Source organism: Falco biarmicus, chromosome 7 (assembly GCF_023638135.1).
Source record: "Falco biarmicus isolate bFalBia1 chromosome 7, bFalBia1.pri, whole genome shotgun sequence".
In the NCBI taxonomy this organism is placed as follows: Eukaryota; Metazoa; Chordata; class Aves; order Falconiformes; family Falconidae; genus Falco; species Falco biarmicus.
The window spans coordinates 7,434,607-7,446,994 of NC_079294.1; the positions used below are offsets into that span (position 1 = coordinate 7,434,607).

The following is a 12,388-nucleotide window of genomic DNA, read 5'->3' on the forward strand; positions in this document are numbered from 1 at the left end:
CAAAAGTCACAAAGGGAAATATCCCTGAAAGTTCTAATAAGCCAGATTTGAGAACATATAGCTGTATACTTTCAACCAAGAACATGTAAGGATTAGTATATTTTGAAATGACAGCATTTGGAGTAATCAGATTCTAACCACAAAGCATTCCTCTTTTTCACAAAGTTCTTGCAAAACCACAAAACCCCTGTCTGTGCATATAATTATTTTTTAAAATTGGTGATATTGATAAACATACTGAGGAGCAACACTAGGCATGCTTATTTGGGGCATATATTCCCCAGATTCATTCTGAGCTTTGAATAACTCCCTTAAGAAGTGGGAAACTCACTCAAAATATTGTACTAAAATTCACATGAGATCCTAGGTTTATTTAAACAGCTAGAGAACAATTAGCAAAGCTTTCAAGAAAAAATAAAGACCCTAACGAAGACTGAAGTCATGCGAGTGTTACCCTGAATTATTTAAGTAGTTCAAACAGAAATACACCTGAGGATAGAAGATAAATATTCTACTTAGAAAGGAAAAAAAAAAAGACAACAAAATTCAGCTCTCAGAGTACCAGGAGCTCATGACTCCTACTTTTTTATTACTCAATGTCCCACTTACACAAATATGTGCAAAGTTAAAAATGAAACAGACTGAACTACAGTTGTACTGAAATAAAGAGGACTAGTAAACTGTATTTGTGGAAAACTTCTACTGTGACTAGATGAGTATAAGAGATCAAAATTAGTTCAGCTAAGAGAGGATTTTTTTTTTTTAATGTTATTGGTCTTGTGAGAAGAATACAGCAGCTCAAAAGCAAGCTGAGTTCACTTTTCCTCAAGCATCATCAGCAGAAATACAAATTCGGCAGCCCATATGTCCTTTTTTTCCTTTAGTGGAGAGAGCAGAAACACAAGTCTGTTACAGGAAAAAAATAAAATAAAATGCAAGGGGGAAGAGAGACTCAGAACCCTCAGCACATTTCCTCCTCCTCTGTGCTATTCTGCAAGGTTTACAGCACAAAAATGTTAGCCTAACTAGATCCAAAGGGCTTAAAAAGATTAATGTTTCATACTGCAAAAGTGTCTTTCCCTCAGCCACAGAGGGAAGTCAGTGATGAAGTCAGAAGTGTAAGCTTCAGTGTTTATCGTTAAGTGTTTTGTCATACACCTCAGCAAACAGAGAGGACATGACTCTGAGGTGAATTCCTCTTTATGCAAACATTTTAAGCTTACCTATAAGTAAGTTTATCTATAAATAAGCTGGTAGAATACAGCAGACAGTCACTTACCCCTTGACTAGTTCGACTGCAATAAAGTCATTGCCATCACCACTGTTAAAGAGAATGAAACCATCAGCTGAGGTGGTCTTGAACTGGAAGAAGAGGTGCATGGATGTGTAAGCCTGCAAGGTGGCCAAGCTCAGGTAGCTGCTCTTGGTCTTGAACGTCACAGGGTCAGCTATAATGTTGCGGAGACCAAAGCGTGCCTTCAGCTCACAATAGTCAATGTCACCATTTTTGCACAGGTCAATGTAGAGCATCCCGTTGAACATGAGGCTCTGGAGGTGGCCAATGAAGCTGGAGGGGATGACAGAGATGTACCGCTTCTCCGTCATGATCCCTGTCTCAATGTTGTGGAACTCCAAGCGGGTGTGATCACCAACCATTGTGCCTAAAGGACAGAAACAAGGAGGAACATGCAGAAAGCTCAGGGATCAGTAACAGGTTGTAGGGAGCCCTTCACCCTCCAGTTTCCAGACTAATAGCAGTACTAACACAATCCCATCCGGTCACTGTTCAGCAGCTTTTACAACAAAGAATGCACAAACTCTTGTTGGAGAGGCTCGAGTCTAGCAGTTGCCAAAACCTGGCAAAAAAAGAGAAGACAGGAGGAAAGGGCCACGGGCAGCTAGCTCTGTATTTTTCCCTGTGCTTCACAGACTTCCCTGATTGTGAAGAAGACTGGGTCTCTCCCTTAAAGCCTACGGTGATCTATTTGACCCAACAGTCCATCTGCCAAAAAACTCAGACACTTCTGAAACAACTCTTAAAAGTGCCCTTCCTGGAAACACTGTATATTAATCTATGTTTATCGAAAGAGCAGAACGAGAAGTGAGAACAGTCATAAACCTGCTAATATTTATTCTGTTGTCCTCTCCTGGTACCTGATGTTATTTCTCTTATTTTAAGAGCACAGCAGGAGGGAAATGCACAAGAATGTAACAGGCAAAAAGCCCTCCATATTTTTAAATCATCAGCTTACCACTTGGGCTATTTCTCACGTTGTGAGGTATTTAAACCTCTTAATTAAAATACTCAAACTATTCTGTATACCAAACATGTCAGACTATTCTTTAAGCATATTTAAGTGTTTCAGTAAGCACGCTAGGCGTCAGTAGAGACGCAGAACCCACACAGGCAGATGAAATACAACAGTATGCTGGAAGACTAGTTTGAGTACAAAGACAAGTTGTGCAGCATCAGAATGAAAACCATTACAAACATCTTTGCTCTAGTTCTCTATAGTTCCTCATTAAGGCAGCCACACAACTTTTGGTCATACAAGCGAACAGCCTTTCTTACACAGGCCTTGTGCCATTTAGCATATACAACAGGAATAATACTAAATTCATTAATTGCTCAAAATTTATTTGTTTTCTCATCATTCAATGTACAACCATTATTCTAACCCTGCTACAAAGATGCTGTTATTTTTTATCGCATGAAATTTTCTGAAGTGTTGCATTGAGTTTACATGGTGCTTGCTGTGGGGTAGCTGCAGGGCAGCCTCCGTGAGAAGAGGCTGGGGCTGCCCCATGCTGGGCACAGCTGAGCCCCTTGGCCAAGGTGGTGATGCCTCTGGGAAAGTGTATTTCAGAAAGGGCAAAATACTGCCTGTGAGCAAGGAACAAAGCAAAAAACGCAACCAGGAACCCTGCAAACACCAAGGTCAGAAAAGGAGGAGTGGAAGGAGGTGCTCCAGGTGCCAGAGTGGACATTCTCCAGCAGCCCATGGAGAAGACCACAGTGGAGCAGACACCCACACTGCAGCTCACAGAGGACCCCTATGCCAGAGCAGGTGGATCCTTCCTGTGACCCATGGAGAGCCCATGCTGGAGCAGGTATTCCTGATGGCCTGTGGAGAGGATCCATGCTGGACCACTTCATGAAGGACTGCTGCCCATGGGAAGGACCCACACTGCAGCAGGGTCTTTTGCATGTTTCTCTACTTAACCTTCTAGTATATGCTGCCGATACAATTACTGAAATCCTTCATTTCAGAAGATTTTCCAAAGGAAACAGCTACACTGCCTGTTGGCCCCTCTGCCTCCAATAACATTTTAACATACTGGTCAAAATGAAACAGGGTTAAAAGAACAGAAGGGTCAAAAATATTTCAATTCATATTAATTTTGTGAAAATTTGACACCTGGATAAAGACCTGCATAAATGCTTTCAGTGGGCTATAGACAGACAAAATTAAACAATAATATTTGTTTATTTATTTGGTTGGTTATTATAGACATTATATATACAAATATATAATATTTGGTTATAATAAACAACGAGCAATTGATTGCATCTGCTGGTCCGTTTGCGTATATACACTGCTCTTGACTGGTCACTGCAAGAGGTATTTCTGAGTCACTGGGATTAAACCTGGGAGTCACACTGATCATCATGGCTGAGTCGACAGCAAATTCCTCTTTTAACTCCCCCAGGTCATACCAACTGGGACTTACAAGCTTTCTCATATTCTGTGCTATGTCCTGAAATCTCCTAGCATTTCTCACCTAAACAGTTCCCAAGTGTTAAAAGATTAAAGAAAAAATAAATATAATCATAGGTCTTTCAAGACTTTTCCTACTATTCACATTTTTTTGTTGTTGGGTATAGAATAAAAGCTGAAAACACTTATTAAGACACTCAGATGATACAATCTGACCTGTGGTGTATAGTCAGATTAAATGAACTGATGGTCTATTTCTTGCGTAGGTTCTCTTAAAACACTGAAATATTTCTAATTCACCTCCCATGATCGTGTACAAAGTGCAGTTTTTCAGTTTTTATTTTGTCCAAATATGAGCGAGTTTTTTGCAAAGACAGCAAACAATCACAGCTGTCACTACAAAAAAATGTTTTCAAGTGTCTATTCCAAATATGAAAATATTACACAAAATAGTTTATTTTTTTCACTTATTACCAATTTTAGCAGTAGATCTAAATTTAAAGACAATTATAAGAGACCATTGACATGGAAAGCTTCAACCCAAGCAGATACAGCTGGACAAACTTACAAGCAGCTGAGTCACATATTTATGACTATTCAGGAATTCAAGTGTCAGGATTTAAAAACATTTGCATTGGTACTGAAACAGTTCTTTACCAGAAATAATGTTTTAGTTTGAAAAATGCCAGTTTACAAGAACTGAAACTGTTTATGGGAAAATTTTTTTAGACAAATCATCTCACCTCCACTACTGTGATTGTTACAGGCTGTTTTAGTGTTAACAAATGAAAACTTCTGATTTTTCCAAACCAAAAGAATTGTATTTTCTCAAAAAGAAAATAAAATAGAATTTTAAAATCACTTAAAAAAAAAATCCTGCTTCAAAAGTTTAGAAAAATAAAATGTAGAGATGTCAAAGACCAAAATCAAGAAACCCCTTCTCCTTAGCTCTTCCACTCTTAGATAAATGCAAAGTTGTTTCCAGAGTAGAAGAAAAAAGCCAGGCCAGTGAAACCTGGAGTACTCAGGGACAGGGAATCCAAATATAGGTGGCATTAGAAATGGAGTGAGGGAAGTTGGCAGAGCTGAACCCAGAATTTTAGGAAAGGTGAGAAATGACAAAACTGGGACTGGCTTAGGATAAATAGGACTGTGATAGTAGTGGTAGTGCAGAAAATTAGGAGAAGTTCAGTGAAAAGCTGAAAAGGATATGACAATACAAGACCAGAATCAGGACAGAGGTGTATTTTCCTAAGAAATTAAGGAGTGAAATCCAGTATTTTCTAATTTTCTGAACACCTGCAGAGTTCGCCCCTAATTCTTCCACTGTATTGTATTTGTAACTGCTACAGCAATCAGCAGCTCTCCAGTTCAAGTGGTAGCAGACAGAAAAAAATTCCAGCCTCCGCTGAGGTATTTGGGTGCTAGCAAGATGTTGTAGGGAGGAACATGACTGCTATATTTGTGTCTCATTTATCACTGATGTTCTGAGGCCGGGGGGAATGTGGAAGGAGGGTTTTGCAATTAAGCAGAAAAATGCTGTCCAGAGGAACTGGATTCTGACTTTGTCTTAGATATCCTGCAAGAAGCCAAGTCACTCACTTCATTACATATTTTTCATAGGTGGTCATTAACTGTCTAGACTTAATTCTCCAAGTAGAAGGGCTGAGCTAATTTACAGGATCCAATTTACAGACATGCTGAATATTTGTGCATGCAAATGACTGAAAAAAATCATGCCAAATTGGTTCCAAATACATCCAGCTTTATTCTGGTGCCTTGTTTCCAAACTTGTAAAACAGGAAAAAGATGCCTACTCACTTCGTATAACATAGACAGGGGAATAAATCCAGTTACAGCTTCTTAGTTCTGCATAAACATGTTGATGAGTAGCACACAACAAACACACACACATAGAAAAACAACAGCTCTATATTTAGAGCAAAATTTAGCTGGCGTACATCATTCCAAGCAAGCAATAAGAAAGAAGGTGACAATCAAATAAGCTGTTTATTTTTTGCTGGGGGCCCAATTTAGACTTCTGATCTATGCCTAAGATAGCGAGAATCCTGTGGAAAAATCTATGTGACCGCATCATTGAAGACTGTATCATCTGCCCAAGGAAGTGGGATGCAAATTGCATAGAAAAATTTTAACTCTGGTTTTTCTGACTTTTGACTTTGCCATGATGGCATTCTTTTAACAGATATTTTTAGCTGTAATGCATCTTTAATTATGTAATTCATATACATGTGCATATGCACATCCTATTTTAGTATAGGATTGTATCATTATTATTTATAAACTCAGTTTCGTGGAAAGGAGGCTTCAAAACCAGATGGCTTTCTGCGGATTGAGTTGGTAATGCAGAGAGTGCCACCTCATGGTGCTTGCTAAAAAAGGATATCCAGAAGAATTGTTCTTAAATGCAGAAGTAATCAGGATGAAGCCTTTAACAACATATTTAATCAATTCAGAAAGTTCCCTCTTAAATAAAATTTAATTTTCCTAAAACCGAATGTTGACCAAGCCTCCATCAATTCCAACAATGAGAGGGAAAGATTCTTCTTTCATATGTTTCTGATTCTTTCTTGCAAATTCTCAGCCTATATAGCACAGTGTATGTTTACTTCAGAGGGAAAATATATACCGAGTCATTTTCCTGCAATCACACTTCTATGCGCTTTATTTCAAAATCCCGACTCATGTCTTTCCACATAATCTAATTATCACATTACTAAAAATTAATTGCCTTCAGACAGTAGAAAAGAACTTTTTGCAGAGATAGGATATAGTATTCCAGGATTGCCTACAACAGCCATTCCTTCTAGTTGCCTTCTGAGGAGAAGCTACTCAGAACAGAGGACATCAGCATTTGACACAACAGCATGGGTCACAACTGAACACACACACCCATACCAATGTCACATCCAGAGTTACCATTCTTTGTGATGCTACTCTCAGCCTTCAGGCTGCTAGTGTTTTCCTCAAAACCCCCATTTCCTACCGTTATATACAGCTATAAGAACTTTAAGACCTTTGAAAAAAGAAAAGTAAGTTTCTGTCTCTTGCAGCTGTGGAGAAATGGACCAGAAAAGTATCACCTTTATAATTCTGTGATGAAGAAAAGATCAATCTAAAGCACCAGCTTTCCCAAGTCATTGATCTTTTCTTCCCCCCTTCAACTATGTTTCTCCTCAAAAAGCTGTCAGGAAATGCAGGAAAGGAAAAGGAAAAAAGAAAAAAGAAAAGGAAAGAAAAAAAAAAAGGGACTGATACACCCTATATGTTATGATACAATATATTCTGATGAGTCAGGGTCCTCTCTAACCTCTAAAACAAAGTGGGGAACAAACTGCCCTAGCTGCTTTTTCTTCTGGATGGCTCTGAGCCACAAGCACAAGAACCTGGGGGACAACGACCCAAACAAACAACAAAAAAAACAAAACTAAAACCAAACAGCAGAGATAGAAATCCATATTCTCTACCACATCTGCCAAATGTAGGTCTACCATCAAGGAAAAGTTTGTGCAAAGGAACACTTTAGGGAGCCTTGGTTTTGATTCCACAGCATTGGAAACAGCCGCACTTGCAGCTCGGGAATGATGTATACTCACAGCATACCCCAAACAGCCTGGCACCAGAGACAGTACTGCTTAGCACCGCTGCATCCCTAACCCCATGTTTCGTATCACTGCAGTTGTCACAAGTATCTGGTGCTGGCTAAGAACAGTCTTTCAGAACTGACACAAAAAGTAACATGAAGGGAGGGTTAGTAAAGAGGATACACACAAGATCGGGGTAATAGGTGTAACGGCAGAGAAGAGACTGGGAACAAAAGCACAAAAATAATGAGAAAAAAATACTCATACATTACACTTACCCTCAGCAACATCATCATCCACCATCAGCTTGAGGCTCTTTCCTCGCCGAACTACCCGGACCGTGTGCCACTCATTATCATTGAGTTTCTGTCCAGCATAAAGTGTTTCAGGTCCTTTGCCTGGGGATGAGGAGAGGTATGACAGTTAGAGCCAGACCCACAATTAGTTTAGTATTTCTTCAATGGGAAAAGTCACCAAAATCAACCTGGTGTGATACAGACGAGTACATTGTGTAGGTGCATTATAACCTGTAATCACCTCTCACACCTACACCTTCCCAGCTCAGAGGGAGTCAGGGTCACAGACCCTTCTACTGGGTGAAGTGCCCTCCTCCACACAGCCCAGGGGTCACAGGCATTTAAAACAGGGATGGATTTTTTTCTTATGCTATGGTTCTCATTGTACAGGGCACTGCAGTATTAGAAAAAACCAAGGTGGTGACTGAAATGTCTCTGGAGTGGAGTCATTAGATCCGAATTTTGATCTCCTAACAATCTGGATTTATAGCAGCCCCAAGGTGTTTGGGATTCTTTTCAAAGCTAATCACACTGATCTCTCAACACTTAGGTATCGAACACCAGGTTGGTTTCAGTCTTTCACCTCAAAAAATAGTAAAAAGATTAAAAAAACACAATAACACCCCAACCCCCAGAAAACCTCAATCACCACCACCCCAAAATTTTTTTTTTTTTTTTTTTTTTTTTTTTTAATGCAAAACCTCAGAAAGACAACCACTCACCAACCTGGTTATTTGCTTTAAGGTTCTTTGGCAAAGCAGCCTGGCTATAAAGTACTTACTTCACCCTCTGAATTACAGGTCAAAAGGGAAAGAGGAGTCCTTTCTTCTTCAAAAGGTAAAATGACAGTTGCCCTGACAGTTGCCCTGGCAAACAATGCTCCTGGGAAAATAGCACTAGTGCTACCCATATTTGTCCAGTTTTGCTGCTCACCCATCACAGTTGACAGGCAATTACTTAAAACATTAATTGTTCAGATTACAGGACTGGAACACCTCACTCATGTCAAATGGTAAGTGAAATTGAATAATGGTGTGTGCTAAATTGAAAGCATCTATGCTCATTTCAGTACAGTGCTAGAGTGTCTCTTGATCCAAGTATGTCAGAGAAATGCAGGAGGAGGACAGCAGAACATGTTGTGCATTGGGTCTGGGCCCATTGCCCAAACTGGCCAAAGGGGAACCCAAGAAAGAAAAAGCAAGACATGTTTAACATATTAAAAGAGGCAGAACAGGGACAACAAGGCATTACTACAGCTCAGCTTACTGCACTGGTAAAACTAATATCAAATACGCAGATTATTTCTCGATGTTTTTTCAGCACAAGCAAATCAATCTCTTTATTCAGACAGCCTTTGAACAGCATTTTTTCTTCTAGTTGGACTGGTTACCTAACACAGAATAAAACGTACACAAATTCAGGTGAAACTCTGCACAATGCGTTGCACCCATTCTGATCTGCGTCATGGACTTGACTAGCAAGTAAGAGTAGCGTATTTCATAGTGAGATAGAAGCGAAAGAAGGGATAGGAAAAATATCCAGGGACTGTACATAGATTTACATCAGCAAGTGAGCACATTTTATCCCAGAACATATATCACAAAATGATGTCTCTGGATGGCCAGCAAAATTATTGCCTACATCAAAATATACTGCACTAGTTACTGTAGCCCACACAGCCACTTCCCAGGTAGGAAGATAAAGGAGTTTGTCTGGACCTGTGTGTTTCTATAATACCACCTGAAAGCATGGAGGGAGAGGGAAGGAAGGGGCAGCAAATGCTTTTTTAAAAAGCATTACTTTTCCACAGGTCCATTAGAGCTCTGGAGGACTCAGCCAAGAGAAATACTCAGGTGTGCTGACTTTGCTCAGCTGACAATACACTTTCCATGCAGCAGCTCTGCATTCAACATGGTTGAGTAACTCACAGTTGCTGCAAGTTCCCACTTTTCAGCCCTAGCCTGACAAAATAGGGGTCAGCCAAAATGAGTTGGTTTGGCTTCTCATTGTTATCTTGATGCCCACCTTAACACTTCCACAACAAAACACCCATAGAAGTTATATGACTGGATTCTCAGAAAGTGTAGTTTAACCAAGTCTCAAATAAGTAAAAAATTTCAGCTTTCCAACTTTTTTTTCCCAAATGAATAAGGTTATTTACAAATGAGATTGCTATTTAAAAGTAACTAGTTAATAATTTGGGCTAATACATTAGAAAATCAAGCATTGCAGATGCAAACTATGTCATGCTATTTAAGTCCATGACTTGATCAGCCAATTTAATATACGATCAGTATAAAAAAGAAAAAAAAAGAAAAAAAAGGAGGTCTTAATACTTTTGTTCACTCACAAGCCTCTGTTTTGTATGCAACAATGGGTATTGATTTGTTTTGGTAGGCTTACCCAAATAACACTGTACAGAAAAATTCAATACATGAACGTGCTCAAGAGCATTCGGCTAAGTATTTCAAACTAGGCATATTTGCATTAAAGAAAAAGAAAAGTGTTAAACATTATTTTACTCTATTCAAGCTGTTTTCTTCCTCAATTCTTTCGAGGCATTTACATAGCAGCTGGGCTGACATGAAAAGCAGCAAAAGTGTGCCCACATTTTTCAACGGACAGCATGCAAGTGAGTTGATGTTTTCCCTGTGTAAGCTCCCACTGAATTCTGTGTGGTTCCAGGAATTGTGTATAGAGGGACTCCCACGTTTGGATGCCAAACTTCACTTCCTTAAGCATGATTACTATATATGCTGTTATTATATAGACATTTATGTGTGATCAATTTCTAAAAGATGACTTGAAGAGTCCTAATCCAACAGTTGCAGATGCTGGGGAAAACAGAAAACAGGCCACATAGCAGAAGGATAATGCTCTCCCTAAGTATTGTCTCCTACCCAGCAAGGCATTTCTGTGGTCTCGCAGCTAAACACCCAAAACAAAGTGTTTAGACCGAGGTTGGTGGGGTTTTTGTCGTCTTGTGGTTTGGGGCTTTTTTCCTCCTTTCAAGCTATCTGCACCTACATCACCCTTCAACTAGGATAATGCAGATGTAGGAGGAAGCAAAACAGAAGGTTAGCTGGACAGAGGAAAAAAAAAAAAAGTCAAGGATTTATGTCTTCCTTTGTGCAGCAGTCTTTTATGATAAAAGACAAGGAAAGACCAGGAACTTGTGCAGCAATGTTACAAGCTGGATGCCTGGAAACATTTTCTATTTATAATACTTTTGATGAGATGGCAGTTGGACATTAGGTAATTTCTGCAATTAATTTAATTTTTATGCATCAGATGATTAAAAGGCCACTTAGCAGGAAAAAGAATAAGAAAAAGTTTCTACTGTAGAAACAACTTAATAGTTAAGCTGCCAGAGCATTACTCCTGTTGGTGTCTCTGGCCTTCTTGGTCATTACATCCTCCTTCCTAATGTCTTCCTTCGGAACCGTACATCGTACAGAATTCATCACTACCTCTCACTTTCAAACTCAAATGAGCCAGTCTAGTGCGTATCCCTTTGGTGCTTTGCAGTGGCAAACACTACTCAATCAGAAGCAAAAACACTTCTCTCAGGCATCACCATACTCTGGACACCAGTCCAGTTGTAGCTACAAGCTTCTCCAGCAAATATTGATTCAGCTGTAGTGACTCCTCCTCGTGCTCTCAGCTACTCATCATCTACTTTGACATCTACTCAAAACTTGTTTGCATATTGTTCATAAAAAACAACTAGTATATTCTTTCAAACATGGAAGAACACCCTCCCATCTGCCCAGGGTGTCCCAATCATTACCTCAATATCAAAGTTGCACCAGTGCTAATTAATAGCTTGGTCCAAATAGACTTTGCAGAAGTGCCAAGAATAAATATACTGAAGTATAAAGAGGCAAAATCAGTTCATGCCTTCTGAAAATGCCAAGATGCTTTCCATCTGGCCCCCAAGAACTCACTCATTTAGAACAAACAATTGGTCAGAGAGATGCAGTTAAAACAATAGCTCTGAAAACACCAGCTGTTACCCATCCTCAGAGGTTAACAGCACACAGAACCTCCCTCCTATGAAAGGCAATGGAGGAAGAGGGTTTAACCCCCTCACCAGTTCCTCGCAGGTAGATAAAAAACCTAAAAAAAGCGTGGTTTTACCCTTGGTGCAGGCTGTCATTATCTGATCCGTTTCTATGATTAAAATGACCTTCATGAAACCACGCTATCTCACTATTGCATATCTTATCCAACATTACAGAAGAGGTGAAACATTCAGGTCTACAGAACAGCAGAAGAGACAACCAGAAAGGACACCACCAGATTTGATGAGCATGAAAAAGGCTTTTCCCTCATTACAATGAGAACTAATTCTACAACGATATAATAATGCTGTTTAGAGAAGACCCTCAGTAACAATAACAGGGTTTTATCTGCTTTTTTCTTGTAATTAAAATGCTCAGCTACCATCTCAGCTTTGTTCAGCCATCAGCATTTCAAGGCAGAGAGGGGCTGGGAATGGGAAGGTTCTCCGCCGACCCCATCCCAATTTTTTTTTTTTTTTGGGGGGGGGCAGGATGGGGTGGGGAGGAGTCATTGAGTTGTTTTTACTTTTACATGATGATCAGAAAAGTTGTGATCCACTGTGAAAGATGGGTGCACACAGATTTGTAAAACATGAGAATGAATCACAAGGCAAGCTAGACAGATTATCTCAAAGCTTGCAAGAAACCAATCCACCCTATAAAGACACTATTTAGCGATTCTCTGAAGAATATTCAGCTGTGAC

At 39.6% G+C, this 12,388-nt stretch overlaps 1 protein-coding gene across 21 annotated transcripts in view; it reads right to left on the minus strand.

Annotated features, from left to right (window-relative positions):
- NRXN3 (neurexin 3) overlaps positions 1-12,388 on the minus strand; it is a 1,022,200-nt gene that overhangs the window by 566,124 nt on the left and 443,688 nt on the right. For all 21 annotated transcript variants that reach the window (XM_056346632.1, XM_056346622.1, XM_056346630.1 and 18 more), the window contains 2 exons: positions 7,603-7,722; positions 1,280-1,661 (listed from right to left, as the gene is read on the minus strand). In XM_056346632.1, the coding sequence (XP_056202607.1) occupies positions 1,280-1,661; positions 7,603-7,722 (502 nt within the window). The remainder of the gene's footprint in view (positions 1-1,279; positions 1,662-7,602; positions 7,723-12,388) is intronic.